Source organism: Xyrauchen texanus, chromosome 17, assembly GCF_025860055.1.
Source record: "Xyrauchen texanus isolate HMW12.3.18 chromosome 17, RBS_HiC_50CHRs, whole genome shotgun sequence".
Classification (NCBI taxonomy): Eukaryota; Metazoa; Chordata; class Actinopteri; order Cypriniformes; family Catostomidae; genus Xyrauchen; species Xyrauchen texanus.
This window is the reverse complement of record NC_068292.1, coordinates 5,546,432-5,557,290: the sequence shown is the minus strand read 5'-3', so window position 1 is coordinate 5,557,290 and position 10,859 is coordinate 5,546,432. Positions and strand designations below refer to the sequence as shown.

Below are 10,859 nucleotides of genomic sequence, written 5' to 3'. Positions count from 1 at the left end.
AAAAGGAAAGGGCATATGCTTGAATTTCCCGTTGATCAGTTGTAACTCCACCACATGGCATCTTCAATTGATGAATGATCTTCTGTTCTCTTGACTTTTTTTCAAGTCCAAAAAAGAAAACTGTTGGAGCATCCATGTCATTCAGCTGGGCAAACCTGGCCCTTAGAAGGGCTGTTTTTCCTCGTTCCTCCAATAAGTTCTTTAAAAAGATCTTATCTCTTGCAACAGAGTCAATAAAAGATGAATTATTATGGGTAGAATCACTGCTTTGCCCAAAAATATCTTTTTCCAGATACTTCATTTTTTCTTTAAGGGCTCTAGTACTATGTGCAGTGTACTGTTGGCAAAAAGTCTTAATTTGATCTTTACCGATATCCCACCATTGACTCAATGACTGAAAACTGCATCTCTCCTCTCTCAAGAAATGTGTTTCCTGTAATAAGATCACATCTGCTTCTTTAAGTGCAAATAATCAAATAAAGCCGCTCTCTTTTCTATACCCGACAACCATTAATATTAAAAGTTCCAATGTTTAAGGTTGTCATGAGGAAAGAAAAAAGAAAAAACATCCCAAAATATCACCCTGTTAATAAACATTAGTATTTCTTGTAACAAATTTTCAGTCTTTTTTTAACAGCGCTCACATGTTTACAGTGGAATTATTACAGGAACAATCCCCCCGGAACAACCTGGAGTTAAGTGCCTTGCTCAAGGACACAATGGTGGTGGCCGTGGGGTTAGAACCTGTGACCTTCTGATTAACAGCCCTGCTTCAGCCACTACGCCGCCATCCCATGAAAATGTTTTTTTAAAATGTAAAATGTAGCTAGTTTTTGAAAAAGCTGAACTGAACTACTGTCACACTACTGGAAATTGTAGTTAAGTTAGTAGGGTTGCTACTTTTAGATGCTATATGTAATATTTTTACTGTACTAAATTATAAAATGACCATTCTATGTCATTAGAGATTTAGGAAGCATGCTATGTTGAAATCTTGGCTTCTCCGATAACAATGCTACAGCCAGTATATTCTACTTTGAAGTTTCCATTCCGGGCCAGAATTTCTGTTTATGTTTTGGCCTGTGTGATCCCGCCCACTGCCAACTCACCAACAGTATTTCGACACAGCCGGGTTACCGGTTTGCAGGCAAACAACACTGCGTGCTGCAGCCATGGAAGCCAACAAACAAACTGATCAGAGATAACAGATTCCACCCAACATAAAAAGCCTCGCCATCCATCTAAAAACCACCATGACAAGAGGCATAGTAAAACAAGGATAAATATTGGAGATACCTTTGGAAAATGGAGACAGCTTAAAGCCCAGAAATCCTTTCAAACGGATACTGAGTTGGCTAAATTGTGTGTCAACATTCTGGCAACCCGCATGAGGTTTGAGTCTGGGGCAGGGCAGACAACTTTCCAATATTTTGAATTTGGACTGCAGTACCCATTTCAAACGCTTGTTGTCAATCTTACATATAGCACCATTAACTACTCCCCAACACTTCAAGGGCCAAAATGTTGCAAAAATAAGATGCAATATAAAATTGTGTGCTGTAGGTAGTTAAAGTTTAATATACGTTATAAAACCTTCATTACATTTTTTATTGAAGAGTGTTTCTGTACAGAGTGGCAGCAGGTGCTGCAGGATGGTTAGAGGGACTTGTCAATGACATTGTACAAAGGTAGCATGTTTTTAAGGCTGCAAGGATCTCTTGGTTCCTGATAATGACTGGCTCATGATAAGATTTTGATTACCAAAGCCATTGGAATTGTGTTAAACTGGAGCCGATATTGGACAGACCTTCACAGAGAAATCATGCTCTGCCTGTTATACATGAAGTACTCACCACATTAGGAACTGGGCGATCAATCATGAATGTCTGTCAAATGTCACACCTGTATGGGAGGCCAAAATGAGGATTGCACCCAGATACATCGTCCTTAAACACTTGTCCCCTACAACATACTATACAAAGTCAAACATCAAAACACAACTTGGAACGATCACCAGTGCACTGTAAAAAAAATCATGTTCTTCTTTTGATCTTATGATAGTGTTAAACAAACTCCCTGCCCAGTATTGGAATTTATATCTCACATTGGGTCAACTGCATGAATGAACTGTCTTTTTCATGCGGTGACTTTGCAACATTAGAAATGCCTGGAATCATTTGTGCTTGCCAAACACACTGAAAGGCACCTTGGCATCTCGCTGTTCGAAAGGACTACAGATATCCCTACTAACATTGATATGAGGAAGAGAGAGTTTTTTTTAGTTTTTACACATTTTATGATCAGAAGATTGGTGTTATTATCGGGCATGCTAATGCTAACAATTCTCTACAATGTGCAGTTGTGTACTTGCGAAAGCTACCTTAAGGAAATAGTTCCTCTAAAATGTCAAATTAATTTTAAACCCCATTACTTTTTACCCCATTTACCCCATTACAGAACACGAAAAAAACGATTTTGTAGAATATCCAAGTTTCTATTTTCCACAGAACAAATGTAGATGGTGACCACGGTGTGACGAGACAGGCAAAGAATGAGGATCTAAGTGCAGCTTTAATGCAAACAAACAATGAACAATGTAACACAGGAAACCAGGCACAAAACATACAAAAACTAACAAAGGAAACACGGAAAACAAGGGCTTAAATACACAAGGGAAAACAAGGAACACCTGGCGAAACAATCAGTGAATAAAACTACAAGGACTACAAAACTAACACAGGAAACTAAACAAGAATTCCAACATAAAAATCACAAAAACAAAAGACAACAGGGAATATGTCAGAGCCACCACGGACGAAATAGTTTCTGGGGAAGCCGCTGGAGGAGCAATCTCTGGGGGAGCGGGCGGAGCCGTGGGAGGAATAGGCTCTGGGGGTGGAGCCGTGGAAGGCGGAGCCGTGGAGGAGAGTACAGGCAGAAAATGGGGAACAGAAGCCTTCCCTCTTTTCCTCCTCTGAACGTCCGAGGCTGGCAACGCTGGCTCTGGGACGAACGAGGCAGGCAACGCTGGGTCTGGGACGGACGAGGATTCCAGCTCGTTGGTCATGGCAGGCGTGGGGTCATTGGCCGTGGCAGGCGTGGGCACTGGCTCTTTAAGACGATTCTCAGAAGCGAACATCTCTAAAATTAAATCCACGTACTCTTCCCATGTGTAGTCACCGGTCTCCGGCAATTCCTTCCATTCATGAGCAAGGAGGCGGATCTGGTACAGGGACTTCAAGTGGGCATCAGCAAATCTAGTGCATCTGGCAATGGTGCCGAACAGACAAGTGTATTCAATTATAGGGAGGTTTGCTCGGCTCAACTGGATGAAGACCGCTGCTAGATCCATCTTGGGTCAGTTTTTCTGTGACGAGGCAGGCAAAGAATGAGGATCTAAGTGCAGCTTTAATGCAAAAAAACGATGAACAAAGTAACACAGAAAAATGCAGGAAACCAGGCACAGAACATGACAAAACATGCAAAAACTGACAAAGGAAACAGGGAAAACAAGGGCTTAAATGCACAAGGGAAAACAAGGAGCACCTGGGGAAACATTCAGGGAATGAGAAACAATCAGGGAGAATCAATCAAGGAATAAAACTACAAGGACTACAAAACTAACACAGGAAACAGTAAACTAAACAAGAATTCCAACATAAAAGCACAAAAACAAAAGACAACAGGGAATAGGACACATGGGATGTTAAGCTCCAAAAATCATTAGAAAACTTATATATACTTATAAGAATATAGTGCAGAAATCATGTGCACTTTATGATGCTTTTTAAAGTAATTTAGTACTTTTATGTGAGGAACAGCCTGAAATTTATTTTGCCAGGTGTTAGGAAGCCTAGTCAAGACAAGAGAAGTCTAAAACTTCCAGAGGAAAATATGTTGGACCAGAGCTTATATAACCATGTCTGAGTTCTTAGTCACTGACACCCACACTTTTAGGGCAGAAAAAAGAAGAAACAGAAGAAAATGGTAAATGGTCTGCACTTATATAGTGCCTTTTTTAACCTTAGTGGTTTTCAAAGTGCTTTACACTGCATCTCATTCACCCATTCACACACACATTCACACATCAATGACAGCAGAGCTGCCATGTAAGGCGCTAGCCTGCCATTGGGAGCAACTTGGGGTTCAGTGTCTTGTCCAAGGACACTTCTACATGTGGAGATGTGTGGGCCGGGAATCGAACTGCCAACCCTGCAATTAGTGGACAATTCGCTCTACCACCTGAGCCACAGCCGCTCTGATTATTACAAATACAAATACAAATTTACAATAGGTCCTATGCACTTTCATTGCTTGGGCCCTAATTAAGAGAAACTGTACGCTTTTAGTGCTCTTTTTATTTCTTTTACCACACTGACATAATGATGTGTCATTAAACCAGAAACTCTCCTTCAAAATCTGAACACAACTGGTAAAAGAAAACGCCCATAATACAGTTATATGGTGATGTCTTGATTGTCCACTTCTGATAGGATCACCCAAAACAAAATGCATCTATGGACAAAATGCATCTCTTTTATGTTTGTTTAGGCCTAAAGTTTATCATGAAAATTTCCTGTCGACATGTGCGCATGTTTGTGAATGAATTTCAGGATCACTCAACTGTCAATCAACTGATGCGTTAAAGCAAGAATTTTAAACCATATGCCTGAATCTGATGGCCTTCTACTCCAGAAGACGCAACGCAAGACTTTTGATGCAATTCTGAAGTGAACAGCTTTTGAACTGTTTTTGTGTGAGGGAAATAAACTTTTTAAACTGTCAAGAAAGTTAAACCTCCGTGGCAGTGCAGCGCAAAAAAAAAGTAGACTAATTACCGGCTAACGGAAACCCTGCTGCTGTCTCCAAGGTTCTGTCACACTGTCTCTATTTGATAGTGTTCTAGCCAGTGCAGAAGTTGGAGACATTGCTGGAACCCTGCGGGTAATCTACATTAACCCATTTAACCCTCTGGGGTCGATGGATGCGCATTTAAAATACTCCGTCATTTTTTGGGTATACGGATAAGTGAAAGACATCATTAGAGACTATAAAGGGTCTACTTTTATTTGTGTACTCTCACAATAACAACAAAACCTTGTGCTTTTGTAAAATAAAGAAAATAAAAAGGTTGAGCTGTAAGCGGTCTCTGGGTTTGCGAGCATATAACTGAAACTCCGTGAATACTTATCACACAAAGATGAAACATATGTCTAAAGAAAGCTTAAAATGTCTAATTAAATCATTTTAATTAATTAATTAAAACAAATATTCTCCTGCAATGCAATCTGTATGAAACAAAGCAATGTAAATTTTTTACTGGTTCATCTAATTATCCCTAATGGGATCACACCCACCAGCAGAGCACGCCATTCATATGCTAATGTGCTGAGACGATCAATGCAAATGGTAAATGCCCCGACTGTGCCTTAAAAACAATACAAGTTCGTAAATTTTCCTCAGAAGAAGAGCGGGACTTTGATGAAGGTTTGTATTTTGAAGAGAGACTTGATCCAGCCGAGGATACAATTTCGGATGAGTAAGCCAGTTAGTTTTCATTAGTTGACATGCTATTTTATATAAACATGTACATATTTTACTAGTGGGACTGTTTCTAGACTTGCCAGCCAGGATTCAGAGTATTGAATGTCCCAATAGGCAAGTTTTAGTTACATTTAAATGCTGTTTTAGCTAAAGCAGGTATTTAAATTGTATGCTGTATGATATAAATATGATATGTAATATGATATAAAAATAATATGAATGTTTAGATTATATTTTATCTAGTGTTTACGCTGCCACATTATCATCAACAAAGCTTGTGCTTGCAAATATGTGTTCAGGTTAAATGAGTAAAATGCACTATAAATATGCCCATATTAGAAAATCAGAAAAGTAGAAATTTCTGAAGGATCATGTGACACTGAAGACTGCAGTAATGATGCTGAAAATTCTGCTTTGATCACAAATGGCATTTTAAAATATATTCAAATAGAAAACTGTTCTTTTAAATTGTAAAAATAGTTCAAAATATCACTGTTTTTACTGTATTTTGGATCAAATAAATGCAGCCTTGGTGGGCAGAAGAGACTTCTTTTAAACAGTATTGTAGGTCTAAAATTAAGTGAAGTCTAGTCAAGAAAATGTATAGTCAGATTACTTCTTGTAACTTAAAACTTGGTTTTGATCATTAAGTCTCCTCAGATTCATTCTCTTTCTGTCACATTCCTCATTGATAGGCCAAGGGGAGGGGTCTTTTGTCTCCTCAGCTGTGAATAACAATATTCATAATAGTTCAGGCATCCTCGCATATGACCTTTTTAACACTAAAAGTGTCTTACAAAAGTTAAATTAGTATATTGTGTTGTATGAATGAGTGATCAGTTTTCACATCATTTTGTAGCAGAAACTCTAGGCTACAAGATCCAGTTCTCAAAAGTCATGGACAAACGTTTATTATTATGTGTTATATGGCCTTATTTCAATGACTTAAAATATATATTTTTTTAAAAACCACACATAAACATTATTTTCTCTAAAATACAAACCTGTACATACATGTTGCTCACATATTATTGTAGCCCAGTTTGTGCTGAATACAGTGTTATCAGACTTAAGCCATTAATGTGTTTTTAAGCAACTGACAAAAGCACAAATGCCAAGGCACATCAAAACGTCTCCAAGGCCCAAAAGACCCTCAGACCCCAGAGGGTTAATCCCACCAGTTACAATTATGAAAAGGGTCTAAAATGAGTTTTTGATATATATTTTCGCAGAGTTGTCAATTGTATGATAGCGCAGAATTTTTTGAATGAGTGGTGCAGATAGTCACATGACCAGAGCTATTTAATTCCACTGTGCTCCTGGAAAGATTACGTCTGTCAAAACTCCACAAAAATAAGTTAATAATTCCTGTCACAATACACTTAATAATACATGATTTTAACTGAATTGTGCTGTGTTCATTTTATGTTGTTCAACTCTGTTGGTTTTGTGTGGATTACTGAAAAATACATGTAACTAAAAAATTTACAAAAAACAATTATGCAATTAATCTCAATTAAATATTTAATCGTTTGACAGCCTTATTATTTTTTATAAATAACGTAATTTCAGAATGTTTTTCAGTCAGCAGGGTTTTAGTACTTGATAGACGGTAAGCCAATGTTTTTTCCCTTCTACTCTGGCATGCTGAGGGGCCATCGTGCCTTGTTAAAACTGTTTACTGTTACTTTACTTTTATGAATGTTGCCTATTTTGCTTAAATAATGATGCTTAAATAAAAACAACCTATTGCAACAAATGTACTTGCTTTGAGAAGAAATTATAAAAAGAGTGAGCGATTTCAAATTTGGTTCAGGCTTTTAATTTGACTGTAATTTTAACAGTTCAGCCCCCCACTTAATGCCCATACAGACTTCCCCAAGTACCAGTAACCCTGCATATCTGGAGTGCCTTGTTTCTGGGTGTCCGGCTAATACAGACCTCTCTTCGGGCGGGCCCAGGCCCCACTGGCCTGGGTCATAATCCATCCTTGGATTGCAAGGCCTAGCAAATGAAATAAACTTGATTGTTGCATTCCTCCATTAGGCCTCTTTCAAATAGCACAGAGCAAGCTAGCAAAGCTTCAAAAATTTGCAGCTCTTCACTGGTAGTGGGGAAACTGCAGAAAAGCATTGGTTATAATGAAGAGTAAGATTAAGAGGGCAAGCTTGCAGCAAGTTTGTGACAACTGTACATTGGGTGATCTTCTGATGTCTCAAAATGTACCTTCAGTTTGTTCACCAGCAGAGATCTGCACCCACTGAGACAATATTGCTTTACTCCAATCTAGACCAGGAAACATATTGAAAGAGAGGTGGGCTACAATATAGAAATGAAATGCATCAGGGGCCTGTAGATATACAGAGTATAATTTACATAAGAGTTTGTAATCACTCATCAGCTCTCACTAAGCTCTCTCAGCTTTTCAATATCAGGCCACTTCATACTACACATTGTAATGCACATGATATTGAACATTGAAACAGATTGTTGTGTCTCACTGTCACCATGTCTATGTATGAACATCACCTTGGTCATGGCCTTGTGATGAAATTTGTGGTATCAGGACTAGGCCATCTTATTTTGGAGCTGAGAATTGTAAATATCTTATTTAAATAAAAAAAGTTTTTTTTTACTTACACAGGAAATGGAGATGCTGCTTCTGAATGTTTATTTACCATCCAAATCAATGACATCCTGATGAATTACTGACAAGCCCCATTCCCCACATTTGTGCATCAGTTCAGATGTGTTCACTGTTCCTTTTAGCAATACTTAACTTCTGTGATATGGATTCTGGTCCCATGGAAACCAGGTAGTTGTCACTTTCATTCCAGGACACAGACTCTGTTCCAATGGAAACAAGAAAGAAGTCATGTTCACTGTGAGACACAGATTCTAGTCCATTTGGAAACCAGGAAATAGTTATTCTAGCAAACCAAAACATAAACATAAATGACTTGACTTGACAGACATGGCATGAAACTAACAAAACCCTAAACAAGATAATTAAACAAAAAAAAAAACAATGAAAGCAAGACACATGAACACGGAGGGAAAACAGGACATTACATGACTAGAGAAAATGGAACTAAACTTTTCAAAATAAAAGACATGGAATACAAGAACCAACACATTAAACATTACAGTTATGTTCACTTAGAGACATGGTTTCTGGTCCCATTGAATCCAGAAATAAGTAACTTTTATTCAGAGACATGGGTTCTGGTCCCATGGAAACAAGAAAGCAGTCACGTTTACACCTAGACACAGTTTCTGGTCCAGCAGAAACCAGTATTACATTCACATTTTCAATGATTAGCATGATTCAGAGGTGTGCATTTTGGCTATAAAATATTTTTTTTACTACTGACAGTTTAGGGTTTGGATTTAGGGCATTTGTTCAATAAAATATGCATTCTTGTTGTCTGTAATACATCACTTTTAGTGCCATTCTGTGGACATTGCAACTCAACAACACTTCCAGCAGTGGTTCGAATTTCTGTAAGCACAGAACATTTTCAGCAGCAAAACCTTTAACTTCCAGTTGCTGAATTCAAAGTGTGATCAGTCTGAAGTATCACTTTTTAATAATTGTTCACATAAAGAGTACCAGTCATACAATTAATGTGGATAGTAAAGCTCACATATTTGGGTCTTGGAAGAATTTGATGAGAGAGTTTTCATTATACGTATATATTACAGAGTTTATAATACAATGTTTGACTTTTGATAGCAGATTTTGGCAAATTTGTTCAAAGTTAATATTATTGCCATTGAGGAGGATCTATTGAGATATTGAAGATATCTAATTTCTTTCCAATAGGACATGTTATCTCCATTTAAGTAAGATAAACGTATTGCCATTGTGAGTCTTAAGTGCTTTTACAATTAAACGAAAGCATTGTAATTTTTTACTTGGGTTTTTAATGCCCCAGTTTTTTTATTTCCCCCTTTTTTAAACAAAAGTTGAAATCCTGCATTTATTGCTAGAATCTATTAGATATTTAGTCTGCGTTTATTCACAGGTAACAGCTATTAGGACAGTCTGTCTTGTCTGACTAAATAAATTTACAAGCAGCACTACAGTAACCCTAAAAGACACAACAAAATAAGGTTGTTTTAGTTGTGTCGCCACAGTTAGCTTGAGGATTTTCTAAATCAGTGGCTAGCATGACCCACATGCAGCAGTATCAATGCCCCAGGGGAAAGACCTCTTGCACTCCTCTCAGACTGAAGCTCTGAAGATCAAGACACTTTCTGGATGCTCTTCCCTTAGAGCCTATTAGTCACATTAGTCTGTTACAGTCATTAGTGAATGTCCTTGAAAATAAAAGGGGCCACACGAATGTGCAGAATCTAGTGCTGCATTAAGTTACTGCATGCATAGAACAAATTGCAGTTTTTTAGTGAGGACTAAACAAATCTGCTAATTCAATCGTCCAATACTGCTTAGAATGGAAGCATTCAGACATGCCTGGAATGCTTCCATTTAAGGAATTTACTTTTCCACATGATTTCTTTTTTTATTTTCATTTATTTACATTCATATATGAATGTAAATATTCATATATTTCATAATTATATATTTCCAGATTCTCTATATATTATTTTTAACTTTTTATCATACATTTTAATCAACAAACAAACAACATTCCTTTTATGTTTTTGCTTTACCATTTATCAATTTACATTATTTCTGCTACAAACATTTTAGTTTCGGTGCATTTTTATTATTTCACAAAAACATTTAGATTCATAAGCCTTCAAGTGACACACAAAACACACACAAAGTCTGAATTTAAGGGCAAAAGTGAATGACATCTGTGAAGTCCACCACCAGCTGTGGCTGTCTTGCAGCTCTCCTGCGCTCTGCCTCTCTGATGTTCGCAAGGCGCTGTGCTAAATCCAGACCTGGGCACTGCTGATAAGGCTTTCCATGCTGCTCAAAGTCCAGAGGCTTAGCGTGTAATGGGAAGGAGCTCACTTTAAACCCCAGTTTGAGGACAGAACGGACTGGTCTACTAGAAATTCCTGTCAATTGTTGTTTAATTTTGAGCTATGCAAGGGGCGCCTCCCACTTTTAGCCTTCAACTGAACTTCATAAAAATATGCGCATTGCCGGCACAGACGTTAATAGTAATAAAGCATGGGAATTGAATGAAAAGGAGTGACTGCTAGCCACTTTGAATCATTGCTTTACTGTTCTAGAGAGATAATAATCATCAAATTGATGTCTCACTTAAGCAATCAATAGGTCAGGCTTCAGCAAATTTAAAGAAGTGATGGGAGCTTAGGAAACTTGTTTCATAAAG

At 37.7% G+C, this 10,859-nt stretch overlaps 1 protein-coding gene across 1 annotated transcript; it reads right to left on the bottom strand.

Moving 5' to 3' along the window:
* Positions 1–2,369: 2,369 nt before the first annotated feature.
* LOC127658468 (uncharacterized) lies at positions 2,370–7,868 on the bottom strand. Its single transcript, XM_052147791.1, has 2 exons — positions 7,771–7,868; positions 2,370–3,367 (listed from the first exon to the last, which is right to left on the bottom strand). Exon 2 carries the CDS (start codon positions 3,350–3,352, stop codon positions 2,732–2,734), a length of 621 nt encoding a protein of 206 aa, XP_052003751.1. The 5' UTR covers positions 3,353–3,367; positions 7,771–7,868; the 3' UTR covers positions 2,370–2,731.
* Between the last annotated feature and the right edge of the window lie 2,991 nt (positions 7,869–10,859).

Excerpts from the sequence above, each read along its gene's own strand:
- LOC127658468 (XM_052147791.1), bottom strand. The coding sequence starts at position 3,352 with ATGGATCTAGCAGCGGTCTTCATCCAGTTGAGCCGAGCAAACCTCCCT.